Consider the following 18,510-nt stretch of genomic DNA (forward strand, 5'->3'; position numbering starts at 1 on the left):
CATGTTTCTCACCTCTATCATGTTTTCCCAATTTAAACACAGAGATACACCAAGATATTGACCTTGACCATCCCCAGTCAAAGAGTGAAGCTACCCAGTGGTCAGAAACTTAGTGGAACATAGGAGACTCACTGTTACTTGTCAGTGTGGAGATTCAGATCTTCCAGCATCTACTCTCCTAAAGGACTGTCCCGATCTTTGTGATACTCTGATTGAGGTCTCCAGCGCTCCTTTGTGGAAGTTATTCCACTACACCTAAATATTTCAGTAATTAATAAAAGTCAGGTCTCCAACTTGGGCCAACCTGACAAATATTTAGCAAACTCTGTATTTTCTCCTCTCTGTGACCCAGTAGGCACTGAAATACTTTCCAAAAACTGTCAGAGCTTAGCTGAAGAACACTGGCAGTGCTTCATCCACAAACCCAACTGTTCTGCTCAATCACAGAAGAGAATCGGGTATGTCTGGAGAACTGAGACCTACATACAAATCCCTGTTCTTGATGATCCGCAACATAATTTGGACTTAAATCTGCTTCAGTCCAGGAGGGTGGTCTAGTTTCTCACATGCCTGAGACATCCTGCCTCTCATACTGGGGGAGGAGGGAGTGAGGAGGAAGAGGAGGAGAAAGAAGGAAAGCTAAGGATCAAAGAATGATCTCCTTCATCCTGATCTTGAACATCCATATCCTGAGAGCAGCTCTTTCAACCAGATTATCATTCCTTCACTCCTCTGCAAATCTGATTATGCTAGATATACATATCTGAGAATCTAATGTAGTACTTGTTGCATTTTTGGTTTCAAAAATTATTTAGACAACCTCTATTGGTTAGTAAGTTATTCATCAGATATGACTGATGTGGAAGTTAAATGAAGTGTTGTTAAAAAGGTACGACTCACCTGTGTTTTACTACGGAAACTCCATTTTAGTATTTGCGTTCGGTAAACAATACATAAAACCACACATGTCAATACAAAGGAAACAAGAAAAGCAATGAAGAACCCTGCAGCATGGATGCCATGGCTGTATGAAATCTGAAATGAAAAGGCTGTATTATTAAAATGACATTTTAAATACACACCTGAAGATCAGACTCAAACATTACAGCAACGCAATATTTTATTTTTAAATGGCTTTACACAACTTAGCAGCTTCTCTGTATGAATTTGCCCAGTTCTACCAATGCTTTCAAATGTTGTCAGCGTTCTCCACCATGTTCTCCAAGTCTAAATGACCACATAATTCCAAACAACAGAACTCAGCAGACTGAATTTTAGGTGATGTGACTTTTCAGGGGACAATCTCTCCTAATCCTGATTGAAACTGATGTCATTTGGCATGGCTCAGAAGCTCTGGAAAATCAGCCCAGTGTTGGCTACCCTTTTAAACTCAACAAAACTAAGTAATGAAAAAAAGCATAAAGTACCATTATGAGTTTAGAATAAATATGTAACTGACAGTTGACGAAACTACCCAATTTGTTTCCATACTTGCAGTTTCTCCATGAGCCAAAGTCAATAAATAATAGCAGGAGTACATGAACCACAAGTCAGCTAAATTCTTAGCAGGCCTTGCAGTTTAGGTATTAATATAGTCTTTAAATTGAATTACATTAAAAATTACTTTTACTTCATGCTCCATGTAGCAGAAGTTAATTCAATGTTAGTTTAGTTCTTTAAGATCTTCAGATGAAGAACATAGCATAGCCATTAGTATAATGTTTCACCACAAAATAATCTCTCTGCTGGGGCTAGAACTTGTAAATAATTAACATGCTGCTCACAAGTACGTTTTATCATTTCTCACAGCAGAAATCTCACAGCATTCCACGGAGTCCAGGGTAATTCTGCATAGGAGATATTAATCTAATTTGTGGACAACATTTGATTTATTCCAAATGAATGGTAGAATTTGATCCTTTTACTGCCTATTTAGTATATGTCTGATACATGTTTATTATATCCCTCTTAATGTAAGACTGCTTCATGCTAGGCTTTCTTGTTTATAGGTCCAGATTCCCAAAGCCTCAGTCCTCACTATTTCGATCTGATTTCAGTAGAATTTGACTATGGTGTCAGTATTGACATTATGAAGTCAGTGTCTTCTTGACATTAAGAAGTCAATAGAAGCTATTATTAACCATTTCCAAAGTTTCAGAAATATCCATGGCTGAGCAGTCAGTCAACAATTGTTCTGCCTGACATAAGTGTAGGCTTTTTTTTTTTTTTTTTTTTTTTTAAGTAAATCATGTAACAGACAAATACGAAATCAAACCACATAGAAGTTGATAGGACCAACATAGCAGGGCACTTGTACCACTGCATAATTAATTCTTTACCTTCCTATCTCAAAAGTCCAAAGTAAGTAAGTCCAAGTAAGTATCTAATTAAGCATCCAGATAGGAGTATCTATACATTGGCTTCATCACACACATGAATAGTCGCAAGTATTTACTTTAATAAAAAACTACATGAGAAGCACTTATGACACCTGACAACCAAACACCTCACTTTTTTTTTTTCAGCAGATAGTAATTTTCTTGCACAAACTGCTTTAACTTGGAAACATTTCATGTTTGCCCAAAGGCAAACATTATACATGGGAAACATGAAGCATACCATGATTTCTAAGCTTCGTTTTTTTTCAGACAGTGAGAGTATTCTTCACACACCTTTTCCATATATGTTAATTAAAAACTTCTTCATTTATTCAATTCAAATACAGCTACACAAATTTACCTAATTATGGAATTGTAAAAAAGACCTTGTGGAAGTCTACCTGTCAAGTTAGTCAAAAATCTAGTATACAGGTTTAAATTTACAGTAATATACACTAGAAATTTCCACAGTGAGCTAAGACCAATGTGGCTTACAGTGTTGGCTGAATCATCACCATCCGCTGCAGGTCATTCACATTGATCCCTACAGAAAACCACACATGAAGCTATTTTCCTAATCCTGTCAGTTGCTGGATGGCTTATAAGAATAAGAGTTTGGAAAAAATATTTATTTCTCAATTCTAATCATAATTCTTTGTCATATAAACAGGAGGCTTTTAAATCTGAATAGATCCTTATCCAGGGACAATAATTTCTTTAGCTCATTCATGAGATTGCTTCATATCATGTTTAATTCTGGGTTCATTTTAACAAAACGGGCTCTTAATCTTCAATTATGAAAAAGTCAAATTAGGATTTACATTTATTAGACTAATAGTAGTCAAGAGGGCAGAAGATATCCTTGGCAATACAAAATACTGCAACAACAAGTCCAAATAGACTACTAAACTTAGAAGGCAGAGGGAAATTCTTGGGGCAAGCCTGTGCAAAGAAGGAGTACTCTGATTCTCAGGATCTCATTAGGGCAAGATAGAACCCTTTCTCTGTACATTTCAAAACAACTGAAGTCCAACTGAAAAAAAATCAGATTTTTCTCATAAAGACAGATGCATTATAACCATAGAAATGCATGAAACAGCTACATTAATGTAAAAAAAAAGTAAAAAAAAAAAAAAAAAAAAAAGGGGAGGGGGCTGTTCAAGATCAATGGTTAGGAACATAATTCAAAAAAAAATTAAGTAAATGAGAGGAATTTTTCATGTATCTTTGAAGCATTTGTTGCTAACCTTCTTCACTTTAGAGATCACAAGATTAAATACATGGAGAATATCAATCAGTAGCCATTCAGTAGCCTTTCACTTTGTAATATTCTTCCTTTTCAAAGACTCCACTGCTTCACCTGCACAGCAAAGGGCTAGCTTCTGTGCACTCAAACACTACAGTTCTTTCTGTGCCACATGCATCTTCAATACTTCCATTTCCACTTGCCCAATTACCCCATCAACTTGACCTCTGGACTCTAAATTGCACAACCATGACATGGCTTTGAGGTGAAAATACTCTATTTTCACCAACCCCAATAATATATATATATTTTTCATAACTCTAACTATAAACAAACTATTTCTTTCTGCCTGAGCACAAATAAACTTAGCAATCTTGCCAAACAAGCCACATGTACTTAAAAAAGACCTAGTGCAACAAAGGAACCTGTGGGTAATGAGAGGTCAAGGAAGAAGTACAAGCTGGATAAAGAGATTACTCTAGTAATGAAACTGATAGATTCACTGGGGATTTCTCTAATAAAGATGTAAGCAGGAGAACAGCACTGCTTGCTGAAATCAATGTCATTTTTTAAGTTCATGTTAATTCAGAAATCAAGAACAGGAAGGGATATTGGAAGGCTGACTGGTCAAAAAAAATAAAGGGAAACTTAAAATGACACAAAGAAAAGCATAGTTTATTTTTCATGTTCTCTACATGGATATTTGCAGCTCCCCCCACACCCTTTTAAAGGCAGACAGCTTTTGATGGCAGTTTTTACCAGGCTGCAATTGAACACATTTTTAATCTAAGTTCCTTGCAGCTGTATAATTCTTCAAATGAAAAAAATCTTAGGAATTTTGGAAGTTTGTAGATTTTCCATATTAGGTATTGGTGTTTTAAGACAAAAAGCCCTACTACCTTGACTCCCATTTTTCTTATTAAAAATAACGGAGAGACAAATTTGCCTATGATTGATAGTACTACATAGGTACTATCAACTATTACACACATAAGAGTATGCTGATTTAGACTCAATGATTTAATTTATATCAGTCATAAGTTTAAGCAGGGGAGTCACTATAATACCAGTCGAATCATTTACCTTAGTCTTTTCTTCTTCAGTTATGGTGAGTGATGTGTCCACTGATATGAGCTGTGTTTTGTTCTGAGAGATATAAAAATATTACAAGTATTACAAAACAAGCAGAATCCATTTTATAACATGGGCACAGTGCCCAGAGAAGAAAAACTGCACTTTTCATTAGGTGTAAAGCTGAAAAAAAATCTGATACGAAAGCGCCATACATTCAATGGTAACACCAACAGCTATGGAAGCAGCAGCTCTGTGGGATACACTGCCTGTCTAACCTTATAGCCACGCAGGAGCTTAGTCTGATACCCACAGAACTATATTTTGCCTTTGCCTATAAAATTCGGGCTGACAGCAACCGAGTACACTAAACAGGATCCAAAGTTAGTGTGTGTCTTTCAGGCATCAAGGTTTGCAATGCAGCCCTAAAGATTCATATCTACCAGATTTACTTAATGCCACCTGAATCTTCTACTCGTGACTTTAAGTCATGCCTTGCAGCTTCCTAGTGTTGTCTTCCTCTGCAAATACTTGCTCCAAATGCTTAACAACTTTCATCGTAATGTATTTTTTTCCCTATGGCCAATCAGAATTTCCATTGCTGCCACTTGGCTACTGGTTAAAAGAAAATATTTTCCAATAAAATGTGGCAAAACTTCCAATTCTTTTTTCAACTTTTCACAGATGACAGGGAATCATTCAGAAAGAACCTTCACTTTACATTACACAAAATAAATGTGTTAACCATTTTCACTTTCAGAATACACATGCAAACTGACAGACAAAATATAGGTTAACACACAAACAATACATCTTCCATCCTCCACTTATTTAAGGAAGCCTAGGACTTTCACTATTTATAAGGAATAACTCATGTATTTATAAATTCATGGCAATCAATCAAAGAGGAACATTGCAGAGCCTCATTTCATGACATGTAGACCTCAGGATATACGTAGTGTGGTGTTTTTGTTTTGTTTTTACAAAAAAGTTGGAGACTGAAATAATATTGTAAAGGAAATACCAGTGATGAACTTCTGAAAGTTAGCTTGGCAGGCAGTGTCAAGACCCTGCCATTCCGCATTTCTTTTCCATCAAGAAGTGCAGTGTAGCTGATTGCAAAGTATTCTCCAACTGTCAGAGAAAAGAAAAAGTAAGTAGATTAAGCAGGTGAGCACAGATCTACCAGTGCAATATTGTTCTTTAAGAAACCACGTCTGTGTTTTCTTAAATAAAACAGTAACTACATTGAATTTAAAATAACCTAGTGGAGTTGCACATCTTTATCCACAGAAGACGACCGGGTGGGATTCTCTGAAGAGCTGAGCCCCCAGCTGAGCTCAGCTGTAGTTACAGATGTTTGTAAAATTTGAAAAGCAAGCCCAGTATGAATAAAACATTTGAGAAGCCTTTCAGGTTTCCCTTTACACTGTGCTTCCTCACTGGCAAAAGTGCCCTCGTAGGAACCTAGCTGCAATAAGTTCACAACACTGACTTGCACAGACCTGAGCCTACCAGTATAGTTTAGACAACACAAATATGGATACATTTACTCTGACCCAGGTACGGTTACTGGATAATTTCTCACAGATTCCTGGGGAAAACTATGAATTTCCCTTTTCTACTTAAAAAAATCTTTGATCAGTAATACACCTATTATTACATCCCTAGATATTTAAACCATTAACATATATAACTGGACTTCTGTCTCACTCTGATTCTAAAGTGCAAGGAGCTAATTCTTCTCCTATGCAGAGGTGCATAGGAAAAGAGTGAAAAAGAAATCGAGAAAAGGAAGACTTGCTTATGAAGGTACAAGGATCTACCTGCTACCTAAGGAACTGAATGATGCCAAGACTGGCAAGGGTTTGCATTTTTCCCCTTGTCACTTGCTTTGATTTGTAATTTGTCCCAGTCTGGAGGGAACTGGAAGCACACTGAGACGAGCAGTTTTATTTTTGATGAATCACCTTGCCATCTTGCAAGGAGTTTTGCAATTCCAAAAACCTTAGCAATCTGCTCCAAATTTAAAACATTCACTCAGTAAAGTGTTAGCTTACTTTCTATCTTTTTAAGCTTGGCTAAAGAAGTAACATTTGTCAGATATCATTTGAAATTGCTAACAACCTTAAAGAAAAATAAAATTAAAAAATAATACCATAAAAAATTCTGCTTCATTTTGATGGTGGTGACAATTACAGACTGCTAGGGCTCATTTCTGTACCTAACAGATCAGAGGCACTTTAAAGAGGACAGCTAAAATGCAAGTCATTAGAAAATTAAACCGCAACAATTAATAATCTTTCCTAGCGTTTTTCACCTGTATTAACTGGTTAAAAGAGAATTTAAGGTTTATCTTACACAGCTAGGAAATAAAAACAAACAATTAAATATCTTGATTTGAACAGATGCTCTTCTACATGTGTAATCAGGGCTATTTGTGGGTATCATCATCTACTTCTTGGCAAAATTTGTTACCTTGCAAGAATCTTTTCCTGTAAATCTGGATACCATCCGTTGTCCTATTACCACTGTTTTTTTGAACATGTAGACCAGTAATATTATCCAGCAGAATAAGATCTGTGATGTTTGCTGAGAGCAGAGTGTCGGTGTTATTAATCAGAAGTCTAATATGTGCAGTTTGGGGGTCATGCTGAACATCCACCTGAAAACAGCAATACGAATATAACAGAGCACTAATAATGGAGCAAAATGTTTCCACTAAGATAAGCAACTTAATAGCAAAGGTAGTCCCAGGTACAAATAAAACTTTATTATATGCATAAGCTTGCTTTCTGGAGTCATTCTGAGTGACCTGCAGACAACGTCATCCTCGGTTTGATCTCATACTCCTGAGGAGATTTTAATCTTCTGCATGTCAAGTTGTTGCTTGGAGACAAAATGACAGAAACCCAGTACCTGGAAAACCAGGAAAGCAGCTCGTGCAAGGCCATAAGTAAGTGAAAACATCACCGCGATATCTCAAACACAGAACTAGATTGTAACGTTATAAAGAGATTCTGGAAAATTTTTAATGTGACACTTTTGTAGATATTTGTACAGAGTATGCTGAAGATGGCATATGAGGTCTATAACAATGGCATCTAAAAAACATTTATTTAAATGATGCACAGCTTAAAGTGTGACTCAGGCCCAATCTTTCTTCCTCCTTGTCCTCTCCTTCTAAGAGATGTGTACTGTATCTGGACCTCAAATTATTTATTAATTTATAAATTTGTCCCTACAGAAATGAGTTCTAAAAATATTAACTGTCTAGAAAATAGATTTCAGAAATTATACCAGCAAAGTTCATGGCAGCCATAGAGTCCAACCTGTGTAACTGGGGTTTTATTATGCACCAGTGATCTCTGCATTCCCTAGCAATTCAGTATAGAAGCAGATTAAATTTTTAGTACATTTTATGGATCAATAAGGAATAAGCATTTAGCGAAATTACTAGTGCTTATCTTGCATTTTCCTATTTAAGTGACAGTAATTAAAGTACACTTGAATATATCTGATTAAATGACTAACTAGTATAGTTAAGCTATGTTAAATTTCCCAAACTCACTCTTATATTAAACAAATTTTATGGTGGGAGGAGGTACAATTACTTACTGTACCAGATTCTGGAAAAACTTACCAGCAAGTATAATAATAATTCTAAACAACAAATGTTGTTTTAGAATTATTATCTTAGATGTAAAAAATACTTCTGATTTCATATACTCACGGATTATGAATTGGATCCCAAAATTTAAGAGACTTAAAAAAATCAGCAAATATTAATAAATCAATACATTTTGGCCCCCTTTTCTGTCTCCTGACCTTGAATCTGTCTGATGCACTCAATATACATCTCAACCTCTTCTCTATAGTTACAGAGGTTAAAAATTCCTTTAAAAAACACAAACAAAACAGAAAAAACAAAAACCCCGGGGCTGGGGGGTAGAAGCTGAGACCCTGTTCCAATCATTGAAGCAGACCTGAGGGAAGAAGGAAAAACAAAAATCCTTTTCCCCGCTTTATTTTCCCATACCTCTCCCTTGCTCTTCGGCGAGGTAAAAGGCAAAACGAGGATTTCATGGTCTATTGCTGTGCTTCTAATCAGATACAAACGCATTTTATATTCAGGAAGAGGGGACATACAGAGTAATTTGGATAAATTCTACAATAAAATGGGCTAAGTAAAATATGTATATCCATAGTAGGTAACAGAACGTGGGAGCATTAAGTCCTCTCCTCCAATATGCTTTCGTTCTTTCTGCAAACAGTTTTCCATTTCCTCTTTAATGTGAGATCTGATAATACTAATGCTTCAGAGACATCACAGCTGTACCAGTTGTCTTCTACAGCAATTTTCCAAATGTGGCCAGAAAGATCAGGCTTCCTGCATTTGTAATAATATTAAATACAAGTTTTTATCTTCCTTGTCTTTGATTTGCAATGAATTTTAAGCAAAAAGACAGACTGAGAGAATGAGTCTTTCTTAATGGTAGAAATAGAGAACACAGCAGACTGCCATCAAGCAGCCAGGAAAGCTTTGGGGTTTGACCTCTCCAAGACAGAACCTCCATCATATGCAGCTGCTGTTGGCATCAGTGGTCGCTCAGTATCTCCTTTAAGTTGCTCCTCCAATTTGCCTGCAGGTGCTTTTTTTGATGCTTTTGGAGCAGATGATTACACTGCCAACCGTCTACAGGAGCAAAACGCCACGGAAGCACCTGCTGATGCTAAGTGCTTATTTCATTTTCTCTCTGCTGTGGAATCACATTGCACGTGTTATCACCTCTGCAACAGGCATCACTTCAGGTAAATAGAAGAGCAAAATGAAAGAGCCCCAGTAAGAGCAAGACCATATCAAAAGAAAAGATGAGAAAGAAATTATCATGAAAGTGAAGGGAACAGAGGATCTTGGAGAAGAAATTTGAACAACTTGAAACATGAAGAGAGAAAATAAAAAGGATGTTCATATCATAGCTGATCTGCAACAGAAGGATGTTTGGGAGACTGAGAAATGAAACAGGTGAACAAAGTAAAAGCTGAACAGTAAAATTTAAAGATTTATTTCAGTCCAGCTAAAAAAAAAATTTAATTGTGAAGGACTATCACAGAGATGTTCATATCATATTATAAAATGAAGCTCTTAAAGGAACGCATTTCTAGAACGAACAACCAACTGGTCACGAGCAGAAGTTAAACACAGTTCAATCAGAGCATTTGTAGGATTTGGTGTATGAAGAAGCCCGTCTTAGAAATGTAAAGATATGTCATTTCCCTGCTCCGAGGAGCCACTTATGGATGAGAGAAGGAAAATGGGCAAAATCCTTTTCCTTTTTTTTTTTTTTTTCCTCATTTAAAACTGCTAAAGACTACCACATGGTCAGTCAGTCTCTTGATGGGAAAGCATCTGTTCAGCAGAATTAGAATTGAAACAAATGGCAAGGTAAGTAAATGAAAATGAAATAGGAACTGCCATTTGAAGATGGAAGACAATTCACACACAATTGCCTAATTTTAACAATTTAAACTGATAGGACTGCAAGATTATTTTCTGATAGTCCTAGCATCTACAACAGAGTAACTTCAATCTTGTAAAATGGGATTTCATCTTTTTTAAGGAGCCTGTTGAGGCTGTGCTACGAATAGCAGAAAAAAAAAAAAAAAAAAAAAAAAAAAAAAAAAAAAGGAACTGCCTCAAACTCTCTCAGAAACTATGATACCACAATTTGGAATTTGCACACCGTAAAGTGGAAGATTCTGTGTTACTGCTTCTTATGCCTGAAATGCTCACTATTCAGCCTCATTAATTAGGATATGCAACCATTTCAATAACAACATTATTAGTGCCATGAAATGTGATGTATACAATGTGCACATGATCTAGTGCAGGTCATAATATCACCTCTTCTGTACTGGATACTAAATTCTCTGCCCTCCTATGCAGCATTTAATGGCCGAATCCGGATTGGACTTCAAGTTGGCTGCACTTTCTCTCTCACCCTGGGACAGGTAAGGGGAAATAATTACAAAAAAAAAATCAGACTTGACTCATTTAGTGTGAAAAAGCAGGAAAAATCAAAGAAAAAATATAACATATATCTGAATCCTTTAAGTGATTCTAACCAAAGTAAAATTACAATGCAAAGTTTTTAAAAATTCCTTCCAGTAGGAATTTTGTCAGCCTTTGTCCCTCATAAGAATATTATACAATTCAAATTAAAACTGTACTCATAAAAGTGTGCTGTGATCAAGTTCCAGTGAATACTCCAAGACTGTGTCACACTGGCTCTTGCAGCTGGCTTTGCAGGTGGCCTCGCAAAGACATCGTGGGTGTCACAGGGCTCAATGGTTCATCCTTTGGGTCCAGACTTGGCGCAGGTGGGACAATCCTTGCGTAAGACAGAACATCTGAATATCTGACAGGATATATCTCATTCTCTAAAGAAGATTTTCCCTATCACTACCCATCCTCATGTCTCCTATCTACAGTTCACTAGGTTTTTTTTACATTTTTACTTACACAGATTCACGTGGAGGTATTTATTGGGATTGAAATCCTCTAAAGGGAAAAGATTTCACTGACTTTGCTCAGTTTTGAATCAACATTGCAAAAATCGTTCTATTACATCAAAATTTTAATATTTTAACATCAAAATGGACATTTTCCCAAGCGTTCAACATGGGCAGAATTGTCTTCCAACTTTTTAAAGGACATTTGAGTGTCAATTTCCCATGAAATTGACAAGTGAAATAAAAAGAAACTTACCACAGCACACTTTTGAAGGGTTACTCCGAATTCTGAAGACACTGGCACTTTAGAAACATCTTCGGTCTGTGAAAGTAGGGGAAATGTCTACATAGCATATGAAACTATCATAACTCCCAAACTACAGCACAAGTTAACTTGTTGGACAATAAAATATGAGATAGAAATTTGCAGTATTAACCACTTACAAGTTTAAGAGCTTCATTATCCTAAGTAGTATTTTACATTAGTACACACACACACACACACATATATATATAAACTATTTATTCCCTCATGCAATTACTAGCATCTTTATGTACTCATCTTTTGACTATCACAACAACCCAAGACAAAAGTTCATGCATGAAAAGACCAAGTTCATCAAACAACACAGATGCATTTTATTGTGGAACTTTTGATGCTTTAGATTCTGGCCGTTTCCTCTAGTTCTGTTGGTGGCCACCAGTGAAAAGAGGCCAGCACCATCCTCCTCACTCCCTCCCTTAAGGTATTTATAGAATCAGGTCTACTCTCAGCCTTCTCTTCTTCAGGCTGAACAGGCCCAGCTCTCTCGGCCTTTATTGTTGAAGTCATCTCAAGTGCACATAATCACCTGAGACAGAATGAGAAACTACGTACTAATTGGGTAGTAAATTCCCAGCATCTGCTTCTGTTACTACTATGAACCTTACAGGTATTACAAGTGGCAAAGCATCTCTTACTGACCAGTTGGTGGCTAGTGGAGGACTCTCGTTTGGACAGAATCTTCTTTGTCCACGAGGGTATCAGGGCAAACAGCGAGTGGCTCCTACGATCACCTGAGGCTGACGAAGCCGAGAGCAGGTCGCGGGCGTCCTGGGCTGGAGGTAACCACCCTGCTGAAAGGCAGCAGCACACAGAGCGTTACAGGAGAGCACCTCACCCACACATGCTTCCCCCGTAACAGCAACGGCCCACGAGCAACCGAAGCACAAGGCCAGGTAAGAAGCAGGGACGTGATGGCGGGGTGGCCTGCCCCAGGAAACCCAGCAGGCCTTGGCACAGAAACTTGCTTCCATCTAGGAAATTCCTTATTCAAACCAAGGTTATTATGCATGAATTAACAGGTTTCAGCCTTAAATCAACTTCAGAAAAGTGTCAATAATTGAAACACTCTATAATACGAGTGGCCTGTCTGCTGCAAAGATGCAATTAAGCATTAAACATTTCAATAGACATTCAGAATAAAAATATTTCTCAGTGGAGAAAGGGTTTCAGTGTGAAGATTAACTTTATACTTGCTGTGCTTCTTACATATTAATGCAATTGTCACCACATTTTTATGAGCGAAGGTGGAGCACCGGCTTTCCTTTTCATTTTCTTGCCAGGCTAGAGAAGATATCTTATAGTAAATAGAAACCTTAACTGAAGATGTGGAGCTTCCTCTTGAAGTTTCCTCGGACCAAGTCATTAAGGCAAAATGGGTTTGCTGAGCAACTGCACCCTTGACAATGCTTCTTCATCAGCAGACCATTTCCTTCTTGCGCATTTTGCACAAAGGAGGTAGCCAAGAAGAGGGTAACTGCTTCATGAGCACTTCTGTTCTTCTGCCTTGCATAAGCTTTTATCACCAGCCCACCTGCATTTTTCTCATGAAAGCTATGCCTGATGCTCCTCTCCAGAGAGTATCAAGTCCCAATAAACAATTGCATTGACTGATCATATTTGCTTCTCAATAAATCTCTTTACTAATTACACAGATGATTCAATTTTCAAGTTGTGTTTTGTTGTCACTCACAATCCTGAGATAATGTGGCCAGCTCCCAGCCGTGTTATTTGACCTCTCCATTACAGGTAGTTAGAGGTTGAGGATTTTGCAGGTTCTTGACATTACGCTAAGTGGTCTCAAGACTGTTGATGATTACAAGGATGCTTCTGCAAATCCACTTGTATCTTCCCAGTAGCCCTCGGAGAAAGGCTTTGCTCAAACTGGTATCATCTGTGTGATGCATGTCCATACAGCACCGTTGAACTCCCTTCTCCAGCCTCTTTCTCATCTTTCACACTCTATTTTAACAACACAGTCAGGCTGCTTTCTAAGGCCCAGGTTTCCCTTGGCAGTAAAGCAGTACTTTTCTATCTCATTTTTTTGTACCATGAATTGTCAGTTGAATAAAATGAACCTTTTCCTGGTCCACACACAGCTAACTGTCACTCCAGTTATTTACAGCTCCAGCTGTCTTACAAGAAGGTAACTGCTCGGCCATGTAACTTTTTGCATCCTCTTAACTTCAAGACAACAGTAACTGTATCTATCAATTCATATTCTGCTTCTTTTCAGTAAAGGTCCTACATAGATTGCAGACTGCTGATCACTGTTTGAAAAGCTGAATGCTCAATAACCGAGAGAGGATGTTACAGGCATAAACCATTCCACAGTTTTCAAGTCTATATTTGATTTCTATTCTGAAATTGGTTTTGTTACAAAAAGATTCATCTGAGGTTGAAAAATACTAATAATTGACTCTTGAGGCCTTTCACAAGCAAGCATCAAGCTTTCTTTTTGATACCCTGTTGCTTGGAGATACGAGCACCCCACCATCCAGGCTTCTTCAGAGGCACATCCTAGTTCTCCAATGGATCCTGCAGTTTCTTTATTCATTCCACACTCTTTTCTTCCTACAGTTTCTATCCTTGCCATTTTTCTGGCTGTTTTCAAAACAGCCATTATTTGAGCTGCAGTTCCTCACTGGCCATGAAATGGATGGCAGTTGCCATCAGTAACTAAACTGAAAATTTCCCTCACTCTTTTTCAAAACTGCAACTTAGCAAAGTCGAACAGTTTTGGCCATACACACTGCCAAACGGTCCAGCCCAAACAACAGGCACCTCTCAGCTGGGCTTGCCTGCTGGTCAGGGGGACCTCCCAGCACACAGTGCTCAGCCCAAAACATTTCTCAATAAGCAGCAGAGCACGAGGCTTAATCTGTTTTTTTTTCTGCCTGAAGTTGTCAAAGGAAACAGTTCAACAAAGGCAATCATTTCACTGTTTGTTTGAGATCTGAAATTACATATCCATCTTTAAGATGAGATTTTGCTTTGTTTTCTTTAGTAACAGATATTTAATACTCCGCATTTTTGCAAGCCATTATCTAGCTGTTAAATACTTTATCATAATCTCATTAGCACATTACTAAAATATGTTCCAGTGATTTAACCCTCCATAAATCCAATATAAACATATATACCTGAACCCTGTCTTAAATTGTATATTCCTAGATAATTACCAGTGGTGATTTGTCAACTTCTTCATATTGAATTACAAAACAAAAACATTCACTCCGTTCTCGTGGACTCTCTCTTGACTTCCAGGAGCCATATCGTGGTACATGCCATGCTCTTCTGTAGGAGTCTGACATAGTGCACCACCTACCACGACGAGCCCGAGGTCATGGTTGAGTCTGTGTTTGGAAGGGTCAGGCATCTAAGAAAGAAACTGTCATCTGTTTATGGTTGCTATAATGTCCTTTGCTAAGAAGCTCTATTTGAGTAACAGGGACCTTCAGTGTTAAAGCATAAGCCTTCACCGCCTGAGTAATCAAGGGTCCTGAACATGGCAGTGGCAGACTGCTATTCAGAAGGGTGTATGTAACACCCAAGAGCTGCAGTGCCTTACTTGTTCTTCATACAAGTTGAGATGAAGGCAATTATTTGGCACAACAATTAAACAGGATGTTATAAAGTTAAATAGTCCTGTAATAAGTTGGCAGCAAAGAGGTCAATATGCCCTTAAAGCCTCTATCCCCATACAACACATCTCATCCTGTCAATATACATAGGAAAACAAGCAGTGTGACAGGTTTGTGAAAAGCCACCTTCAGTATTAAAAACTTGGGGTAAACAAGTTAACATTAGGAAGGAGAAAAAAAAAAAAAAGCAATTTAACAAAGACAGCCAATCTAATTTTTGGCTCCCTTCCCAAAGGCTGCATATCTTAAATACCAAATCCACAGTCAGATTCATTTTGGCCCTGAATTTTAAATCTACAAAACCTTTGCGTTACTTTGACTTATTTTATTTGAGAGGAAAAGGGTTAAGCAAATGTGCTTACTGTATTTTTGTTGTTGTTTTGAATTAATCCCCTGTCTGGAAAGCCATCCAGGATACAAGATCCAATTTGAAGTCCTTTCAATTACATACAACAATGAACAGGCAAAGGTAGCAATTTACTGTATTTCAATTTTGAGTGTTGCCATTATCTTTTCTTGTTACAAAGTTGAAGAAACTATTGGAATCAATGAGACCAAAGAAATCTACTTTTCAAGTCATGCTCTGAGTAAGTCAGAGTGAAGACTTGAACATAACTCTCAAATTTACTGTGTTCCCCAATCACTGGGCAATTCTCTCTCATCTCAAAAAAAAAAAAATCTTTCTAAAAAAAGGCTGGTGTGCTGTCCCAACATTTCTATCTGCTGCCAAATGTTTTATTCAGAAGTTTCAATATCACAGCTTTCTTGAGTTTCTTAAATAAGAAAGAAGGATGTTAACTTGTTGATCAAGCAAACCACTGAATACTTCATTACAAATATGTAAAAAAAAAATCTTATTTATCAGAATGGAACAGTTCTCAGGCATAAAACCAAGCAAAATGAAAGAGATTCAAACAATGACTATCAGAAAAATATAATATGTGTCAAAATCTTCCAATCACCCCACTTCTTCTAGTGCCACAAGGTTCATCTGAACTATAAAACTGCACACACTTCCCCTCTCAGGGGATGGCACATTAATAATTTGCAATAAATCAGAAAAGAAGATGCAAGGAGCAAAGATTACACTGAATAAACACAGGGGAAAAAAAAAAAGGAAGGAAGCTAAGCAAATCTGAATTATTTGCTTTCATATTTAAATTAATAAACTCATTTCTGAATTAGCCATGGAATAGGGCAAAGAAATTAGAGGCATCTCACTAGATGACTGCTTCAGACCATGTAATTTCTTGGCAAATGCATCTTATGAAAGTCATCTCCTGGGGAACTGCAGCCTCAGCCACTGGGGTTTCTATTTCAGACACTACACTGGCCCATTAATGTGCGATATGAGGATCCCATAACCTTTCAGTGTGTTCATCTCCACTACACTGTGCTGAGGTAACACACCATTTATTTTCAACATGGAAAAAATGAAGTCTAAAGATACAGAGGAACTAAGCGATTTGTTCAAATCCACACAGAGAGCCCGTCAGCCAGTTGTCAGACACAGCTCTGCCAAGTTATGAGTGACTCATGCAAGTTTAAGGCTGTCCCTCTTCACTCGGATTAGATAAAACAGCACTGGAGATGTTTTGCATATCTGAGACTGGTGCCTAGTTCATCGCACAGCATAAAGGGTATTTGCATCCCAGCATCCCCTCCAGACCCCTGTTTCCATCAGTTATTGTAACGTTTGGGTTCTTCAAAAATAGCCTTGAATAAGTGCTGAAACTGTGTTAGGTATGGGTAGCAAACGTAGAGTGGTTAAGTTGGCACCTAAAAACAGAGAAAGTCCTGATCGGCCTCAGGTAATAGGGTTTTTCCACAACACTTGGGGCATCAGAGAAGTGCTTCTCTGTGTTATACACCCTGCTGACCAGTGAGGAGAGTTGGCTCCTCCTAGGAGCAATTCTGAGCAGGATACTAGCTAAGGTCTTCTCACAGGGGTCCAGTTTCTGAAGTGGGACTGTCCCAATGTCCTCGTGGCCCCACAACCAAGAGTCACCTTGGCCAACACCAGATACCAAAAGTGCTTCTACAGCCACCATCTCTGCACTACAAGACTGCAATTCATGGCAAAGATGCCACAAAGCCCCCTGGTTTTGAGGTCACTGAAGGCACGGATCCACAGGCAGGTACAGGTGATCAAATCCTAGATCTTCTTGCACATTGAGATTGTGAAGCAAGGCCCACCACTAAACTGGGAGCCATGTGGACTTTGTTAGGTGGGACTCCACGACAGGTAGTAACCCTGAGAGGATGCCCCTAGACTCAGACTGCTTCATTTCTTCTACCTCTCTCACCCCTTTTCCAAACCAAGCCCAGGTAAAACCAGGCGACAAGTCCAGTGCCCTGCACACCCCTGACCCTGAAATGCTGGGAATCCAGGCTGAACGCAACCAGAGAGAGAGTTAAAACAGTCACATACCTGCCATTCCCAGACACCCAGTCTCCTTCTGAAGCCACAGATTGTCATTAGTAACCTGAAGTTAAAGTAGAAGAAAGCAATTATAAAAATAGAACTGTATTTGTAAGTTTCTAACATGGCTTAATTGAACTGTTACACTGGATTTATGCTTTATAATTCAGACAAAATCCCATTCCATGAAGCCTCAAGTTTCCCCCAGGTTAACTAGGGGAAGAGATACACCACTTGTCTTGAGGACTTGCTCAGTTTGCCAAGCAGTGTGGGGCACTGCTGTCTCTTTCTATGAGTACGTGCATGTCTTCGGGGCTCCAAGAGCATTTACAACCCAGATCACCAGTCTGCGACTTCTCACTACAGTGGAGCTTGCTATGAAGTATTAGTTTTCAACTATAGAACTGAGCAAAATCCAATCACTTCCTAGGAGCTAGTCCTATTGGATAGGGAAATCACATCTGCTAAAGTAATGCTTTTTTTTTTTTTTTTTTCTTAGAAATGTTACACGCATCTCTTGAAAGAGACCATGGGCTTAAAAATTAGCTTGCTAGCCAACGTGTGACAGACTTCTGACCAAGATCATGGAGCTCATTACAGAAATTACAGCTCTTAAGTTTAAGAGAGTAGTATTTTTTAGTCTAAGGATACCTGGCCTAATCCCCAGTGGTTTGATCAAGAGAGTAATAGTCATACAAGTAAGTTTTCGTTTAATAAAAATGTCTCCTGTGAGGAAAAAATACCTAGTTACGAACTCACGCTGACTAAGTCAGCAGAACAACATGCCCAGCACCTGTAGTTTCTGTTTGCTCTCACAAACTATATGTGAGCAACGTTAAAACTACATCACCACTGCTGCTATAATAGCGAGTTATGGGCAATTTTATTCTTTGCCTTCTTAAAAAAGTCATCAT

At 38.1% G+C, this 18,510-nt stretch overlaps 1 protein-coding gene across 1 annotated transcript in view; it reads right to left on the reverse strand.

The window, feature by feature from the left end:
* The window catches only part of EVC2 (EvC ciliary complex subunit 2), a 59,764-nt gene extending 42,020 nt beyond the window's left edge, over positions 1 to 17,744 (reverse strand). Inside the window, exons 1-7 of the mRNA XM_088540026.1 lie at positions 17,606 to 17,744; positions 12,173 to 12,321; positions 11,465 to 11,530; positions 7,174 to 7,360; positions 5,720 to 5,829; positions 4,708 to 4,770; positions 901 to 1,035 (exon numbers count right to left, since the gene is read on the reverse strand). Coding sequence (XP_088396152.1) covers positions 901 to 1,035; positions 4,708 to 4,770; positions 5,720 to 5,829; positions 7,174 to 7,360; positions 11,465 to 11,530; positions 12,173 to 12,321; positions 17,606 to 17,612 — 717 coding nt within the window. The 5' untranslated portion in view covers positions 17,613 to 17,744. The remainder of the gene's footprint in view (positions 1 to 900; positions 1,036 to 4,707; positions 4,771 to 5,719; positions 5,830 to 7,173; positions 7,361 to 11,464; positions 11,531 to 12,172; positions 12,322 to 17,605) is intronic.
* Positions 17,745 to 18,510: the final 766 nt, after the last annotated feature.

This window comes from Tinamus guttatus, unplaced genomic scaffold (assembly GCF_059628265.1).
Source record: "Tinamus guttatus ecotype Peru unplaced genomic scaffold, ASM5962826v1 Tinamus_guttatus_pri_ptg000052l, whole genome shotgun sequence".
Taxonomy (NCBI): domain Eukaryota; kingdom Metazoa; phylum Chordata; class Aves; order Tinamiformes; family Tinamidae; genus Tinamus; species Tinamus guttatus.